Source organism: Rhinolophus ferrumequinum, chromosome 12, assembly GCF_004115265.2.
Source record: "Rhinolophus ferrumequinum isolate MPI-CBG mRhiFer1 chromosome 12, mRhiFer1_v1.p, whole genome shotgun sequence".
NCBI classification, from domain to species: Eukaryota; Metazoa; Chordata; class Mammalia; order Chiroptera; family Rhinolophidae; genus Rhinolophus; species Rhinolophus ferrumequinum.
Window position 1 is genome coordinate 24,312,518 of NC_046295.1, and position 19,384 is coordinate 24,331,901.

The 19,384-nt window shown below is 34.0% G+C and overlaps 1 protein-coding gene across 6 annotated transcripts in view; it reads left to right on the plus strand.

The window, feature by feature from the left end:
* Positions 1 to 19,384, plus strand: part of NFIB (nuclear factor I B) — a 217,765-nt gene that overhangs the window by 196,682 nt on the left and 1,699 nt on the right. For 3 of the 6 annotated variants that reach the window (XM_033122355.1, XM_033122356.1, XM_033122359.1), the window contains 2 exons: positions 1,088 to 1,176; positions 14,525 to 19,384. The exon at positions 14,525 to 19,384 is cut by the window's right edge and continues 1,699 nt beyond it. In XM_033122355.1, coding sequence (XP_032978246.1) covers positions 1,088 to 1,176; positions 14,525 to 14,654 — 219 coding nt within the window. In that variant the 3' untranslated portion in view covers positions 14,655 to 19,384. The remainder of the gene's footprint in view (positions 1 to 1,087; positions 1,177 to 14,524) is intronic. The other 3 variants (XM_033122357.1, XM_033122358.1, XM_033122360.1) reach the window with 1 other exon arrangement.

Below are 19,384 nucleotides of genomic sequence, written 5' to 3' on the forward strand. Positions count from 1 at the left end.
AAGAGTCTAACAGGAAAAGTAAAGATTCTTAATAACCATTTTTTAAGTCATAACATTATCAGAAAGGATTGGAATAATTTATCATTAGAGGCACTTGGCACCAGTCATCATCTTTTAGAAATTATCACTGAAAAGCAGCAAACAAGGTTTAGTGGATTGCTATGAATAAGTCATCTTTTCAATGCAAGATGCAGTTAATTTACAGCCTGGCTATCTAAAGATTAAAAATCATGATTTCCTCGTGGTTTTTTTCCTCCCAAAGCCAGATAAGTTTACTTTCTTAAGCATAAAAATAAGCAATATATCTTTTCAATAAATCTGCTAGCACTGTAGGGCAGCTGTTAACCAAACAGAACTGGATAGGGTTACTTGAACAATCTCTGAAGGGCAGAGCTGATGATTCGGAGATCTGGGAAGAATTTGTTTCAGCTTGTATTCAGTGCATTCCTCACTCTATTCAGATGTGGTAAAGTATTTCAAATGCCATTACTCTGAGTTTAAAATAAAAGTAGAAATTCTTATCAACTCTTTCTAAATGATGCCATTTTGAATAATACAAAATTAGTAAACATCTAAAACTGAATATCTTGATGCTTCTAAATACGTCAGGGACAATGTTTATAAGGTGGGGCCTTTCTCCTCTAAACTGCATGTCTTTTATGTTTTGCAAACTGCATGCTTACAGTTATTCTTTTACTCAGTGCAGATTATTTGGTATGTTGCATTAAAAAAAAGCTTTTTTTAATTTTCTTTCTAAAATATATCTCTCTATTGAACATTAACGTTTGCTTTTATTGCAGCTCAATTTGTACTCTAATAATGTCTAATTGTTATGTTCTAAGCACTTGTTTCTCTTGTATGCTTTAATTAATAGAGAAGCATATTGCAATAGCTTTTTCTAAAAAAGAGTCTAGGAATTTTGCTTTTCAGAGTAAGGATTTTCTTTTGCTTTTTTTTTTTTTTTAAGTTGCCTCTTGGGAAAGTAAGGTTAATGCCATGTACAGTACTAGTTTGCATGTGTTCATTTAAATACTAAAAACTGTAGTACTGCTCGATCCATATCTGACTGCTAGGTTTCAATTGACAGCTGAGGATTTGTGACTGGACCATGAATCAAAACGGCAGGCATTTATACCCCAGTACCAGTGAGGATACATTGGGAATTACTTGGCAAAGGTAACATTTTAATTATTTCCAACCCTACACTTACACTTAAAAATTACATGAGCTGTAGTGTTTGTTTTTAACTAGCTTTATAGAAAATATATGTTAAAAATTTAGTTGTTTTGGCTATACCATCCCTCTTTCCCTCCCTTCCTCCCTTATTTCTCATGTAACTGCAACTTCAAATTAATTTGGAGCTATAACATATGCTAATTAATCATTGGAATTTCTAAGTGCTGTAAAATGTTTTAAACAATTTATAATATTTTTGTTGAAGGGGGGTGGATTTTGCACTTAGATATTAGGACCTGAAATATGAAATCTGTTTTATGGAAGATTTTTCAGCTATCTGAAGATAAAGCATTGGGCTTTTACAGTATAGGTCTTCTCATTTCAGCTCTTTCCTGGACTGCTAACTTTAAGCCATTTACTATTCATTTATTCCCCTGTAAGAGGGGAAAAGCTAGAAGAAAAATTTCAAATTAGTCAATTTAACTGTTATTAGCAGCGCTCATAAGTTTTGGAGTGGGAAGATTGTTGGAATCAATAACTAAAGAGGGAATTTGATTTAAATAAAGTTTTAACTTCTGTTTGTACATTGATGTGAATCATTGAGAATTGACTATTTGGTAGGCTGAGAAAATTACTCTAAAACTTCATTTTCAAAACTAGTTCTGATATTGTCTCATATGTTGGTGTTAGAGAGTAAGTAGTGCCGCATCAGCTTATATATTATTTTAATAAAGAACAAGTTTTGTCAAACTGACAAATTAAATAATTAAAATTCATGGTATAATCATATGTAATAAGAGATAAAAATTTACAGAAGAGAGTGAGGTAATCCCATAAGGAGTTCACCAAAAGTAGAGCCAACATAATTTCCCAGGCCTGCTGTGATTGCAATCCTCTCTTTACTGAACGTGCCTCTGTTAAAAGTACATACTCAGATATCAGTTGTCATTGGGCTGCCCATATCTATAATGCTTGATAGAAACTGCTAAAGAGTGGAGTATAAAAAAATTAATTTAATAAAATGTCCATTTTTACGCAGGTAAAAACTAAGAAAATTAGTTCGACTCTGTTTTAAAAACTTGATGAGTTTTTATTAGTTCACTACCTAAAATGAATACTATATGACTTTCCCCCTTTTAAAGGTTGGCATAGCATCCACTTTAAAATGTATACATTTTTACGTATTTTGATTTTTCCCCCCAAGGCACATATAATTCCTGCGTTTGGAAAAAGTACAGTATATACTTATAAAAAAGAAGATAGTCTCAATGAAAGCATCTTATGCAAAGTCTTAATAATTAATACTCTTCAATTCAATGAAAATATCTTACTTAAATTGTCTTAAGTATTTTAAAAGTAATTTAATTGGGTTTGATAACACTGTTTGGATTTAATTTTATTACACAAATTCCTTATATTCCATACTCCATTAGCACAATGGCCCATGTCTGCATAGAAATTCTACCATTTATAAGAATTGCAAATTAGATGAAGTGTACTTGTGTTTTTAAATGTGGCTATAGCTATGTAAACTTTCAAATCTGTGGATTACTGATTGACATTTACTTATCTAAAATAGGACAGCACCTCTAAGGTACATTAAAGCCAAATAAGTATATAAATTAGTTAAAATATAATTGTGCCTCGTTTCTAGTAATTTTTCAAAGAAAAAATTGATATCCCAGAAAGGAAAAGGTGAGTGGACAATGAATCACCACAGAACACACTGTAATGGAGTGAGTTAATATGATGACTAAACACAGTTCTTAGGAGAACATTGTTCATGTTACAAATCCCCTTCTTGGTGAAAAATTGGTGTAGTAAGCCGTTTCAGGTCATAATGAGTCAGAAAAAAATTCAGAATTCATTTAGCCAAGATGTCTTCCGCGCCTCAAAATAGTAATTGTTTTATTAGTAGATAACGATATATAGAATGGCCTTAATGCTTCAAAAAGCTTTTAAAAGGTTGCTTTTGGTTTGTTTCTTCCGTTTTTATCATGATTCAAAAGGCACATAATTGGTAATGGCAGGCATCACACTCATGCGTTCAACAGGTGTTTACTGAGTCTGTGGTGGGCTGTCCCAAATGCTGTGTGAGTAATACAGATGCTCACAGCCCTTAAAATCTAAGTATTATATAGTTCAGAATAAAAACACTCAAATAAGACAGCAGTGTGCTTTGCTTTGTTACAGTTTTCAAAAGTACGGTAGGTACAAGTGGAGTCCATGTTTGATAACACAAGTAGGCCATGTCTGTGGTACAACATATTCATACTTTGTTTATGGTTTATAGTTTGTGCCCTGTGGTTATTTATGAAACTATTAATGTTTTTTTTTCTACAAAGGATATTGAAAAAGGAAATCAGAAATGTTTGTAACACTACTACTTTTACAGCAAATAACAGACATCTAAAATCTTCAGGGCACTGCTACAACTTTAAAATTATCTGAATAAACTGAAAAAAATATGAGGAAATGTAGATATATTCAACCAGAGGGTTAAATAATTTGCCTTTGTCATAATGGAATAAAGAAAACATCAGGTTATTTTTGTTGTGGTTGTTGCTTTTTGTTTTTCACAAAAGGCAATCCCTGAAGAATTTGTAGTAGAAAAACCAAAGAAAGTGTTTTGGTTTTGCTCTGTGTTTTGGCTTCACTTTGTTTTGTTTTGATTGTTTGTTACCATTACTTTCCTTATACGATCACTTGCCATGGTCACCCCCTTTTCTGCTTTATACCAATCCTCCTGTAGAGGTGTTTCCATGTCAAATGCAGATCCTTTATCAGGACTGAAAATGTCAGTGCTGAGGGAGCTGTGCAAGTATAATCAAAGCTGGAAGATTTTCTCCATCCTTTTCCTTCCCAGTGTGCTACTCGCCTCCTTCCCCCACCCCATATATAAACATTCCCTTAAGAACCAAAGCTGACTCCTTTGGAAAGTTTTCACAGACTTATTAGGTTGCAACCCTGAAGGTGTTTTGTTGTTTTGACCTCAGAATTTTGTGAGTCGTGTGTGTGTGTGTGTGTGTGTGTGTGTGTGTGTGTTGCCTGCGCCTAAGTGAATTTTTCTGTCTAACCCGAAGGTCAGGTATCACAGTTAATCCAGAGTGTAATCTGTTGGTGAATGGCTCACTTCTGCTTGAGTCAGGAGGGGCTCAGCTCTCAGGAGGGGAATGGCTGATGAGTTGCTCATGCTGCTTGAGGGTACTGTTGTGTCTGTGCTTTGTCCTCCAATGTGGACAAATTATATTGTTGCATATGTGAGTTATGTGGGTATAAACAAATATATCAGTTAACTCCCTAATTGGCTTTCTTTCTGAAACTATAGCCAGAACATAGCTTGTACTATCAAATATGAAAGAGCAATATAATTGAATGAAAAAGAAAGCCAAAGGGCAATCCAAGAATAATATAAACATAAGTTATTTTAAAACATTGGAGGGAGTGCTTTATGCAAAAGAGAAACTGGATTTATTGTTTCATTCCCTCTTCTCCCCCTTCACCCCTTTCAGGAAAAGGCAAAGCCACAAGTGAGTGGCTGTATGTGTCTGATGGCTTATATAAACATAGAAGAAGCCTTCAGATGGCTAAAATAAACATGCGCGTGTTACTGAAGGATATGTTTACACAAACCATTTGCTCAGCCTCTGAAATAATGAATAAATGAAGATTTTACTGAAATAATTGGAAGGGTTTTTGTGTTTCTGCTGATGCCATAATTGAATGGCACCAAAGAGACTTTTATCAGCTATTTTCCATGTTACATGTGTTAGCAGTTCCTTTCTATGAGTTGAATACTTCATTCTGTAGTTACTTTACACATGTTTTTGTAAGAAATTGTCGTTTATTACTGCAATTCTAGAGAGTTGCTTGATTTCCCAAGAGAAATTTAGCAGCCAGTAAAGATTATTTGGATCTGGTTGGTCGGGGGGCGGGCGGGCAAAAAGGAAGAAGTAATAACCTTCATTTCATACATACAATCTTATTTGCATAACACTGTCCTGAACCTACCATTTTCCTTGCTTTGTCCATAAAATTTTCTTTGTAAAATATATATCCTCAGTGACTTAAGAATGAATATTTAAACAAAAATAATCTGCAATATAGGGTTACAAACCATATGTTGGTATATAAATATATGTGTATATATGGTGTATGTGTGTACATGTGTATATACACACGTGGACATATGCATGTGTGTATATGTATGTATATACACGTATGTATATACATATGGTACTTGTATGATAAAGGCAGTATGTGACCTATCCATAGGTAGTATTAAAGAGTTAACTTTTATTTCAACATTACACTTAGACTGATCCCTGCAAATTCACTAGGTTAGCATTTCCTGCTTTCAGTTTGTTATCTTGACACATAACTACAGTACAACAGCTGGGTTGTTCCTGGAGTTCCTGGGGGGAGCTTTATTCTCAGAGTGCTGAGTTTCCTTTTCAGCTGTCAGCTCTAAAGTGTGTTCAAAATGTTCAACTTTTTACACACCGTTCTGGACCCCTAGCACCACTCAGGGACTAGAGTAGAAATGTGGAGAAGGTATATGAGCCCAAGAATCTTTGCTTCAAGGAGGAAAATTGCAAAAGCCAAACTTGCACAGGACCATTGTTTGGTAACAAGGTTGCTAACCAGTGTTGCTCTTTATATTTGAATAATCTATTTAAACGAATTACTCCGTTCTCATCAAAATCATTTGCACCTGTTATGCAATAAAAAATAACAATTTGTTACTGTTCTTAAAAAATGACATTATGTGGTGTTCACCCACATGCAATATCTGTGATCTGGCTGTTGAAAAACACATCGGGATTTGTTGTAGTTTTGCCTAAGTTTCTCCATTTGTAAAGAAAGATTTGCACAACGCGTTTCCTTTTTATCTAGGAAACTCTTCAGAACACTTCCTAAGAAATTAATTGTATTCCAGCCAGACTTGCATGCTGCCATCCCACAGGAAATGGGTCAGCAATCCATTAAGATGCCATTAGATAATCTAATTTGGAACTTAATCTCTAAATTAACCATGCTCCATACTTGAAGCATACTTGAGAGAAAGAAAAAAAGTTTACGTTTGAATCGATAGGGGAGCCGAAGCGTGAAGAAGGCTGTTTGTTTTTTCTGTAGCTGTGGTCACGTCTCAAGCCGTCTGGTAACCAGGAGAAACCAGACATGATGTAATTCCAGATTGAACTTGAACTTCAGGGACTTAGGATAGGGGAACAATGGACCATAAGAATCAATAATGTCCATTTTCCACATGATTATGTTTGGAGCTTTAAGTTAACCTTTATGGGAGAAGCAGCAGGATCTGCAGTGTGACCAAAATGAGACGATCCAGAGACAAGATGTTAGAGGAAAGAAAACAACTTTTTCCGTGATATTTTCTGAGCAGCACTGCAGATTCCAGCAGGATTAGAAAAGTTCCCGCTCTGCAGTAAACCGGTGGCCTGTTCAGAGCACTCTTTGTTCGCTTAGGTAGGACAAACTTAATCTTACGTTTCCTGTCAGATGATTTTTGGCAGCACAACGGGAGAGGGAGGAGCAAGATTCAGAAAATTCCCAAATGTAAACCTTTCTCATTAACCCTTTGCAATAAAAGGAAATATGTTAAACACCTACTTTATCTGAAGATGTTTTATGCAAAGTGCCATATTTACATATGTATTACATCTCTAAGAAAGCAGCTCCTTCAGGAACCAAAGCAACATTTATTAACTTATCTTTTCTGATTCTTGTGTTTGCTAGTGCTGTTAGTAGGTACCTAGTAAATTTTTAGTCATATTTACTTAATAACAAAGCATAGAGTAGATATAATAATAAGCATAATATCAAATTAAAAAGAAAAAAGGCAAAAGCCTATTTAAGTTCAAGAAATTGAAGGACGCTAATTTTAAATATTCAGAAATTGTAGATAGTTACAATTATTTTCCTCTTTGTTCATTTTTGTTTTATGTGATGACAGATTTTTTTTTGCACCATGCGAACAGAGTAGCAAGTATAAAAACATGCTCAGTTTCTCAATCATTTGTGATTTTGTACTTCAGAATTCTGATATGAATAAGTTCTTTCATTTAGTGGTAAAATTGTGTAAATAACACTAATACTTACTTTTAAGTGAAAATTATTTCGGAAAGAATCACTTCTTGCTTTTGTATAAAACTTACGTTTCTGTTTAACTTAGTATGCTTTGGCTGTTTTCTCTAGTGAAAAGCACTATTTGGAAGCACTGTTTTTGTAGAAATTTTGTCTGCTGTTGAAGACTCATATGCTAATAAGGGGAGCTGTAGCACTTGTGACAATGACACTGAAAAGGAGCCCAGGGATAGAGACGAACACAAACCGGAGAAAGAGGATGAAAATCCACAAGCAGCGTTCTCCGCTGTAATAGTCTGTGGGAGGAGATCAAATAATTACTTTGAGCCTGATAATTCCATATTTTTTTATTGGCTAAAACCTCCCACAGCTGCATAAGTTGTTATGTGTGTGTGTACTGTAATATATTTACAATTAGTCATCTTTATAATGGTTCTCTTTCATTTTCCGTTCTAAAACACGAAAAGTATCAAACATAATTTTTTACAAATCTACTTAATTTGGCCTATTTGGGGGAAGGGTATTTTTCTTATGTCTAAAGTAAACATTTTCAGGAAATTAAGTTTTTATTACTCTTAAGTATATAGATTGCCTTGTTGAAGAGCCTTCTAGGATTTTATAAGAGCCTTTTACTAGAAGAGTACAATAATTGTAATGAGCACATTTAATATTTAGCTGCAGTGGTCCCATACATAAGGGCTCTTCTTGCCCTGTGCTCTTCATTAGATAAAATATTCCACTGGCATATGCCATTATTTTACTTCAAAAATGTTAGTACTTGCATTTGGTAAAGTTAACATTCAATCCAGCATGCCCCAACAAAAAACACAACTGAAACAATTGAATATAAATTAATGAGCTTTGATGACCTACCATTTTGATATGTTACTTCAAAACCACTGGTCCCCACGGAGTAGCAATAAAGAAGGCTATTTACCTACTTAGTTAAGAAACAAATACATTTCTCTTTCATTACTATGAAGTGCTATTGCTTGCAGTTAGAATAATTCCATGAGCCACCTGCAGTTTATGATATTTGGTGTTTCCCAGAGAGCCCACAAGAGTACTTTGCAGTTCAGGTAAGAGCTGGCCAGGGAGCTTTCCGAAACAGATTATTACAAATAGTAATAATCATTAGATATCATCTTACATGCAAATAGGATCGTTCAGATGGCAATAATGAGCCTTAAAAATGGGGGGGATAAATCAAAGAAACCCAAGACCTGTGTAGAGCAGTTTGGATATCTTACTTCTAGGTTAGAGTCCGCTGAAGTGGAACTCAACAAGCAAATTATTGACATACAGCCACATCTGTATGCACATAATCAATGCAAATATTGCATTCAGCTGAAGAGAATCTGGAATTGGATAAAATGCAGTTATTTGTGTTGAAGTTTGAACTCAAGAGTAAGTCTAAACAATATGGACCTTAATTCATAGAATCTCATTTATAATTCAGGGATAATATAAATTCTTGTCCAGTGATAAAAAGTAAAGTGAGTTTCATGAAAGAGATAAAGTGTAGTGGGTAAGAATATGGATTCTGGAACCACATTGCTAGAGTTCAAATCCTGGCTTTTACAACTTAATAGCAATATGAATTGGGAAGACACTTAACTTCCTAGCTTCATGTTCCTCGTGTATAAAATCAAAAAAGTACTAATGGTACTTTTCTCATAGGTTTGTTTTGAGAATTGAACACTTTTAAGTAGGTGAAGCATACAGAACAGTGCCTGGCACTATTACTTAACACATACTATACAAGTGCTAGCAACTAGTATATTTATTACCATTTTATTCTAATATATTAATGAGTTCTTAATAGATTCTTAATATATAATAATATATATAATGATTCTTAAATATATGAGTACTTCAATAATACCCATCTATTCCTTCCAGTGGTCTGACTGAGCATTTTTTTACAAGATACTCTGTGCAGCCTTTGTGTTATATTGAAATAAGCAGCCAGTCCAAATGTACACACATATAGAATCCAGGACAGCATGGTTTCTAACTTAATACTTAATTAACTTGCCTTTGATTTTTTTTTTCCAGGCAGATTTTAGCTTTTAATAGGAAAAATTGTTCATTGTGCATTCTGGGGGAGATGCTAATATCTCTGTGTTAATATTGTAGCAATAAAATTAGTAGTATTTAGCCAAGGAGGTAAAAAAAAAAAATTCCATCTTAGGGATATTTGAAACAGGTGCAAAGGAATTAAAGGCAAATCCTTCGTTTAAATTAAGGTATTTATTTTATTTATTTGCCCTGCGTTCTGGGCCATTGCTTATTTTTATTGCTATCTATAAGTAATGTGGCTACTGATACAGTTGAGGTATGTATGAATATATACAATTATTTGTGCTTCATTCCTATGACATATTTTGTAAGCTTCTTAAAAGAGTACTTACTGTCTTTGAAGTAAATACGGTAGTCTTATGATTAAATTAGCGTGTAAAACTTGAATGGGCAATGTTATTACTCCCATGAAAAGTATTAGTGTATTGGATACCTTGACATTTTATAAAATGTTTGACAAATAAGTTTCCCATCCATTATCAGGTCAACAATGACTAGTAGTAAATGAATTTTGCCATTCTTGAAATAGCTCTTATTTTAACCACCTATGATTAATAGTAGAAACGAAACCTTTGACTTAATTTTTTTTGGTTCCTTACTCAACTTATGACTCCATATATGTTTATTTGGCATCCCATGGTTCCTGGGTGGTTACTCAGGTAAACGTTAAAGGCCCAATCCTGTTTTGGCCTAGAAGACACAGCACAGAATGAATAATTTTTAAAAGCACAACCATTAAATATTGACTTGCCCAGAACAATTTTCTCTCTTTTTTTTTCATTGAAAGGTATAGAATCTATTTACTCCTTGTAGATGTGAAGACCAACTATTTTATCCAATTTATCCCGGATAAGAAAGATGTAAATAGTGTATTATTTTCAAAAGGAAGAAGTGGGTATCTTCTTCTCCCTTAATCCTCACCATCGGGTCACTCTAATAGAACTTCAGCTAGATTTGTTTTCAAAGGAGATAGAAATATCAAATTTCAGTGTTGCTGAATCACCTAGACCAACCACATATTCTGCATACAAGTCTGCTGCAGCAGTAGCTAGGTTATGATCCAGCTGTGTGGGGCATGGGAAACTCGCTGTCTACTGAAGCAAATTCACTTTGCCGTCAGAAAATTCCGTTCAAAATTTCTTTCTAACGTTAGCTCACTGTCTGACTTCCCAGGGAAGCAGTATAATGTAGTGAATGGCCATGGGAATCAGACAGAATTGATTCGTATCTGAGGTCTAGGTGGGTAACTTTGGACAAGTAACTTAAGTTCTTTAAGTCTCAATTTTCTCATCTGTGGATAATGATGGCAATTTCAAGACTTCATTGATAGAATTAAGTAACGTAGCATATGTAAAATGCCAAATGTGGTACCTGGCTCCTAGTATGCCCTCAACATGGTTATCGTCTTGAAAGTTTCTCCCTTTGTACTAATTCTGTCAACCTGAACCAAACAGAAGAGGTCTACATTTCTTTCCAACTCAATTGTCGTGTCTTACTTGTCTCCCGTTAGCTGTTCCTCATATGACATTATTTGGTGAGTTTCTTCACCAAAGAAATGCCATAGAGTTTGTTTCTCTTGAAGAGTGATGCATAGAAGAAACACAATGTTTCAGATGCAGTCTGATCAGTATGAAATGAAGAAGGACTATCACCTACCATTTATACAGCTAACGGTCAAAATAATTTGTTTGCTTCTTCCCGAACTTTTTGGGACAGCCACATTTGGTTAGAATAATGTGAAAATCTTATCTATGATATCAGACATTTTGTTTTTTACAATTGTATACATAGAGTAGAAGTCATTAGGGTGAATTCTGCTTTGTGTTAAGGTGCTGTCCAAATCTTTTTTGTGCCTGATATTTTCTTCAAGTCCTTATATTCTTTCTTTCTTTCTTTTTTAATGACATGGCCTTTATGTATTTTCTAAAGCTGATCTTTTAACTTTCAGTCATACTCATCTTCTGTTTGCAAAAAAAAAAAAGAAAAAAAATCAGACTTGGCAATGGAAAATGTAATGAAAGCAAAATAAATGCATGCTTAAAGATAATTGCTGAAGTAGCTTAATTTGACCTTAAATATTTTGAAATCTTTCAATTATATTCTCACGTCTCTTAGAGGCACAAATTATTGGATTGAACATAAGATTATCCATATAATCCTCATTCCATTATGAATTAAAAATTTTAAGTATTTTAAATGTAACTAGTTTGTATATGTAGATAAATATGAATATGTGTGTTTATTTTATCCATACTGGTGATCATTGGCATTTATTTAAATATAGAGAGTTAGATATGTAAAAAGCACTCTTATATTTTTGCCTGAAAAACTATTCAATTTGAGGTATTATCTTTTTGAAATTAAATGATCTAGGTTATTTTGTTTGAACATTTTTCTTTACATTGTTGTCATAATCTTTGAATTCATTTTATCAGATTTTTTTCCTCCAAGGGACTACCAAAAAGCCCTTAAAAATGTCTGTGCCTCATAGTTCTGAACTTAACCTACAAATTGGCAATAAGAGACTTGTAAAACTCATATATGGGGTCTGCATAGTGTTAATCTTGAAGATTTATTTTACCCCAAAGGTTCATAAACAGTATTGACAAATATATTGCACACTACAATTTTGACATGCTCATAATGTAGGATGGGAGGTTTGAAAGGTTTAAATAAACATCTAAATTGAATTTGTTAGATATTTTACAGCAAGAGTCCTGTTAGTCAGTAGCATCAATTTATTTTTATTGAGTATTTTCCAAAGAATAATAATATATAATCTCTTTTAAAGAATTGACTAAGAAAGCTATTGTAAAATAAATCCCAAATTCATGTCTTTTCTGCCATTAGTAGATAGACTTCTCCATTTAAGGATTCACATCTATTTTCAATCATTAAAATATGCTTTGTTTTCCTAAAGTACCCAATCTCTAGATGACTTGCTAGAGCCCATTTAATTTGGGACTCTTGTTGATTTTGCGAAGTGATGTGTTTGTTGTCGACATTGTCTTTTACTGTCAAGAATTATCAATTTAAGCTAGTCTTTTTTTGGTTTTTCATACACACTTCTTCAGGTTAAAAGTAATGGATACCTGTTTTTGTAACTTATTTTATTTGTTAAGAAATGATTAACATCAGCTGTCGCCACACTCTATAAGGACAAGGTCATTTTCTTTACAGAGCTAAGCTTTCAATCAGTAAGATAATCATAGCTACAGATAATCATGATATGAAGTAATAAATGCTGTAATAATACTGTGTAACAAAGTGTGGTGGAAGTACGGTTGAAGGGAAAATAGGTTTCATGATTCATCATGTAACATTCTTCCCAATCAGTAGTGCAAAGCACAGAAATAATTGTTGAAGATGTGTGTGGGAAGAAAGAAATATGTGAAAGCAATTAAGTTTCTTAGAAAAGGTTTCAATAACAGCTATGTTATTCTTTACAAGTATGATTTTTCGTTAGATAAGGAGGACATATCTTTTTAGACTGAATTATTTCTTTTTTGACTTACTATTTAATTTTTCCTGTACAATTAATGTTTGCTAATGCTAGTTCAGAGATGCCTGTTTTCTTTTTATAGGAGCCAAATCACAATGTATTTGTGAAAATACATGATTACGTACAACACTGTTTAAAAACATATAGTTGGGTATGATTTAGAACACTTAATTTGTTTATCTAAAAATTCATTGAACATTTACCATGTGCTAGGTACTATATTAGATGGACAGCAAAAAAGCGAGGTGGACTTTGCTAGCATGGAGCTCATTGTCTAATTTTAAAATCCCTTGAGCATAAAAGGTCATTGTGATTTTTTTAATTGAAATATGAACTCAGAAATATGTATCTAGACAGGTAGTAATAAGCCACATTTTTTATAGAGTAAAAAAAAATTATATATCAAGTTCTTTTTTTTTTAATTCAAGCTTTGTTTCTTTTTCTTTTTCTTGACAAAATTTTTCCTTCAGCTTAGTATTGCATAAAGGTTTTTATATCTTGGAATTCAAATATGAAATAATGAGGGTGTCTAGCTGGATAGCTACAATAATAGTATCCCTTACCTCATGATTGCAAAAGTAAAGAAGGGGATACTAAATTAAATTTAAAACATTGAAATTTTGTCTTCAATCCAGATCATAACAAAACTGGGTATAGAATTGTCAATTTGATGGTTTTTTTGGCTCATGATTATTTATGAAGCTATTACTTAGCTGACACTTATTCCGAGATGAGTGTTGAAACAAATAATGCATCTGGTTAGTTACACCCCAAAATGTATGGTGTGGGGTTGTTTTGTGATATGTAGATCTGGTGTTATTTACCTCCACATGATGCTTGTTTAATGAGAGATTGTGCCAGTAGCAATTAGAGAACGGTTTTTCAAACTCTTTTTTTTATTTTTTAGCAGCCCTAAATTCAACATAGGTAAAATTCAAGTTGGTTGGAGATGGGCTAGAATCTCAACTACTTACTCCCTCCAGCATTCCTCTTATTCACTCCTCTAAACTCCGCCAACTTCAGAGCATCTCTGATGTGGTAGCATTACTGATGTGGAGGGACAGGGAATGCCCGGGCTTCTAGTCTCAGCATTCCAAATTACATGTTACAAAGTACTGGCCTTTCTGAAAAACGTTTATTTTTTTCTGATTGTGAGGGAAAAGAAATAGCTTGCATTAAAGCTTTCAGTTTTTTTCAACTGATAGACAGGTAAAAAATTCAAACCCATCTTATCGCTGAATTGCTTATGAATTAAAAGTAAAACAAGATCAGAATATAACTGGCAAACTATATTGGAACGATTGTAGATTTGCTGCTTTTTCTTTTTATTGGACAAGATAATCATATTGTATTTATATCGAAGGAGATCAAATATTTTGGGAAGAATATCCTCAATTAGAGTTCAACAATTGTGTATAAGCCCGATTTGAGGGTTTTCTGCTTCACAATTAGTCTTACCTTCTGTGAAAGAAATAGACCATGTAGTATATATACATATAATTATAATTTAGCACATTAGCTCATGTTAAATTGTAATTTTGAAAAAAAGTTAAAGTATTTTGATGCCTATGGAATTTATATTTCTAATATTGTTGTAGATTTTAACATTTTATTTTTTCTTTTTCTCTTCCTTCCCTCCTGCCCCTCTCCTGTCAACAGTCCTGGTACCTGGGCTAGCTTGGTTCCTTTCCAAGTATCAAATAGGACACCCATCCTACCGGCAAATGTCCAAAATTACAGTTTGAACATAATTGGAGAACCTTTCCTTCAAGCAGAAACGAGCAACTGAGGGAAAATGAAATACAACAGTAGTTTAAGAAATTAAAAAAAAAAAAAAAAAAGGAAAAGAGGAAGACTGGACAAAACAAAACAAACAAAAAGGGAGAAAGGAAAGAAACTGAAGAAAGAAGATAATAGACCAGCAATTGCAGCACTTACAATCACTAATTCCCTTAAGGTTGAAACTGTAATTACATAAAAAGGGTCGATGATATTTCACTGATGGTAGATCGCAGCCCCTGCAACGTAGCCTTTGTTACATGAAGTCCGCTGGGAAATAGATGTTCTGTCTCTATGACAATATATTTTAACTGACTTTCTAGATGCCTTAATATTTGCATGATAAGCTAGTTTTATTGGTTTAGTATTCTTGTTGTTTACGCATGGAATCACTATTCCTGGTTATTTCACCAACGAAGGCTAGGAGGCGGCATCAGAGGTGCTGGGTGACAGAGCCATGAGCCAGCCATTTTATAAGCACTCTGATTTCTAAAAGTTAAAAAATATATATATAAAATCTCTGTAGCCTTTAGTTATCAGTACAGATTTATTAAATTTTGGCCCTTAACCCAGCCTTTTCCAGTGTGTAACCCAGTTTGAAATCTTTAAAAAAAAAGAAAAAAAAAAGAAAAAAAGAAAAAAGGAAAAAAAAACAGTTTGAACACAAAGGCTCTATGGAAGAAATGCCTCTATGTAGGTGAAGTGTTATCTCTGCATGCAACAGTAAAAATTAATATAATATTTTCCCCACAAAAGAAACACTTAACAGAGGCAAGTGCAATTTATAAATTTATATCTAAAGGGGAATCATGATTATAAGTCCTTCAGCCCTTGGACTCTAAATTGAGGGGATTAAAAAAGAATTTAAAATAATTTTGAACGAATTTATTTTCCCCTCAGTTTTTGAGGGCTTTAAAAAGGCATTAAATCAAGACAAATCATGTGCTTGAGGAAAAAAAAAATTAATGAAAACAGCACTTATGTTGGTTTAGCTGCAGCCTCCTTGGAGGTAGAATTTATTTATTTAAAATTACTGGTTGCATCAAGAACCCATAGGGTATACAAAAGGTTCTATAAAATCTGCATTATAGAGACAGAGGCAGGCAAATCCATGTCACAGGGGTAAAGCTTACAGTTTACAAACTGGGAACGCCAGGGTGTAGGATATAAAAACGCACTCTTGAGAAAACAAATGTAATCAGGGTGCTGAAAACTTGCATGGTGCTTTCAGACATTAGCCTTGTTAAACAAATTTCTTGTATTGACAGATCTGTAGTGTGCATGGGCAGACACATTTTGCCTCTATGTCTCTTAAAATTTTAATTAAAAATACTCTTTCCAGTAATCCTAATTTGCACGAAGATATAATGTCCACATTACGTGCCTTGCCTTGAAATCTAAAAAACAAAAAAAAAAACAAAAAAATCAAAAAAGTGACATCACTACACTTGTTTTGCTGCATTTATTATCATTTTAAATCTTTACCATTTTTATGACAAAATATTTTGTACTCCAGACGAAGAAAAATGTGTGACATCATGGATTTTTTAGACAGTTATACCTTTATCTCACATTTATAAAGCATATCATGGCTGTGTATAGTTGCCGCTTAAAAATTGTAATCGACCAGCAATATTTTCAGTATTTTGGTGTTTTTTCTATTAACCTTTCATGTTTTTCATCTTCCAATTAATATTTGGGGGGGTGGGGTTTCAAATTTATACGAATTATGCAATACCAAGTTTTGCCTATGTAGGTAGTGCTTTTAGCTGTATTGGTTATTATAGGTAAGTACACAGATTTAAAAAAAAATAATGTATGCTTTTTTTTGTTTGTTTGTTTTAATTGACCAAAGTGGGTACTGCTATTTTTGCAGTGTGATGAGGTCCTTTTGTGTACTGAGAGATGGACAGGGGATTTTTTTTTAATATACATATATATATATTCTGGGGTGGGTGGGAGGATTTTGAACACTTTACAGTGTAGCTGTGAAGCAGTGCACCCCGAGATGGGCCTGGGCTGCAAAGCGACTGTTCTGCCTACTGTGACAAACTTCAACTTACACAGGTTCCCCCTTCTCTAATTTCCCACCTGGGGTGCAAGCTGAACTCATTTCTGGTTTTCATGACAACAAAAATAGTAAGAACAAATAAACACAACAAATTCTCCTGGAGGCAGACTTGGCTTAAAACAAACTGTCTTATTTTTAATTTGTTTTTTTTTTTTTTTTTTTTGGTGGTGGTGGTGGTAGTTTTTCTTGAGAGTTTCAGATCCACAGTGGAGAGTGAGCCTGTCTCATATTTGGCAAAGGTATTTGTTCAAATGTCCTCATAGCGGATGTTTCACACTTTGGGGGTTTAACATAGGAGTATACTTTCTTCTATAAAACACATCATCCCAGCTGGAAGGAATGCTCCCATATTCTTTTCCCCACCACTTCTTTTCTCCATTTCTTCATTTCATCAATGATAATATATGATTTACCTGTGACTCACTACTTCAAATAGATGGCAGTACTCTTTGAATTTTCTTTTTTATACATCCAGAAGATTAAACAGAGGGTTGCTATTATTAAATATATTTGGACTTACAGATTAAAATCAAAGTTCAATTTTTATGGAACAAAAAAATAAATCTTGTTACGTTTTCATTTTTCTCTACCCTTTTAAACTGAGAACTACAGCAGAAGGGAAATATAGAATTTTAAGAAATTAATGTTCCTGTGGATGAATTAAGCCCATTAGATGCTGATGGTATTTTTTAAGGGGTGGTACCTCAAATATATATTTGATTTAGTTTCCTCTGAGGCATAGAGGGTGAATGGAGATTGATTTTATTTTGCCACCCCCCACTCCGAGTCCCATTGAGAGAATTCATTACTAGAAGGAAAATCTTTCAGAATTAGTGACACATGGGGGCATGTCTTGAGGAGCCCCATGACCTCTTCTTCCAGGCCATGGCCTAATAAAGTAAACTGTCCATTGTCCTCACAGCATATCATTTAATAATGAATAATTTGGAACAAAGCTTATAGGCCTGAGAATTGGTTTTGATTAGCCCATTCAGTTTGATAGCCCAAATGCTGAATAGCACAGCAGGATCCAAGCAGCGCAAGTTCAAAAGTAAGTCCAATCATACTTGCTCTGTATCATCTCAGCCAAGCTCTTCATGTATCTTTAACCTATTAGGTGAACACGTCAACCTCACAGGACATGCAGTATTTTTTAAGAGCAGACTCGCTCTCTTTTTTTTTTTTACCAGTGAATGAGCAGTTCTAGCTAAATAAGTTACACACTGTGGGTATTCCTGCCTGCCTCTTGAATACAAAGGCCTAGTTCAAGTGTTGCTTTTTATTTTTTCAATCAAATTTTTCTCCTTTCCTTTTGAAATAAAACTATTAAAAACACCATATATATATATATATATATATATATATATATATATATATATATATATATATAATCAAATCCATTTTTCGGCCTCCTCCTCTTTTACCAGGAAGTATATTCTCACCAAGGGCCCCACTTTTGCAGGTCTTGCACGCCCCTCCCTTACCCAGAACTGCAGAGCTTCAGGATGGTGAAGGTCACCCAAGGGCATCAGTACGGGGCGTGTCTCCAGCCCCCCAGTCCCGTGGCACTGTTCAGCTTTTGTTACGTTGCTTTGCAGCCCACCACTCACAGTGCCTCTGAAATGTTTCCTCTGGAGTGACATGAGCGTTTGAGGCTTGTCTAAGGAAAATAAATAAAAGGCAGTGAAGGAGACTGTACATAAAGACATGGCAAAAATCTTAATTATAGCAATATAGTTATGGGGTAATGTTCGGGTGGGCAGCTCCATTAAAAAAAAAAATATGTGAATGAATCTGTGAAGCTGCAAGTAGCAAGAAGAGCGAAAGGTCTTCTTAATGAACCGCCTACCTTGTAGACAGTAATTTGTACACTGTATAGTTTTGTTAAGAATTTTTTTTAAATTAAAATTCCCATGTTTGTAAAGCTAACTTTTTAACAATTATAATGGAACTATATGTTGTTTCCATTTTTAAAGTAAGCAAGAATATTCCTTGTTTAGAGACTGGACTTGAGTTAAAACTCTCCTGTCTCTTAAGTTATGTATTAAAAAAAAGAAAAAATCTGTCCATGTTAGGAGTTATTTCACAGATTTCCTGTGCTTGAAAAGCATAGGGTACTAATCCTTTAAAAAAGTGTAAATGGAGAAAAGTTATATTTTATGAAGGTTATTTTGTTGTATTTAGTATTGGGAAAGTTGGTTTTCAGAGCATTTCAGAATGTCAGAAGCACCACTGTCTTTTTATTAGTATATACGGCCTTTAGCAAAAGTTTTTGTGATTGTTACGTGATGGTATTTAAGGTTAAGTTTCACAGAGCATTCAGGATAGGCAGACAACGAAAACAGTGCTATGTCTCACTAACGCGTCCTCAGGGAGCAGAATCGTGGATTTGTGACTTGTAGCTTCATAAGGACTCAACAAAAGAGATTGCACAGGAACATCTTCAGCGGTGTGACACCAGGACATGTTCTTTACTGAGATTGAAAATCTATGTACTGTGTGAAACGATGAAGGCTGCAGAAAGTTATCCCATATTCAGTGTACAGTATTCATTTTTAATGAAACAACTCTACAATATTGCTGGCAGATAGGCCTCAAGCATGACATTCAATAGAGTTTACATGTTCCTGTCAAGGTCTTTTGTTAACATTAACCAGCTGCATGCTTCC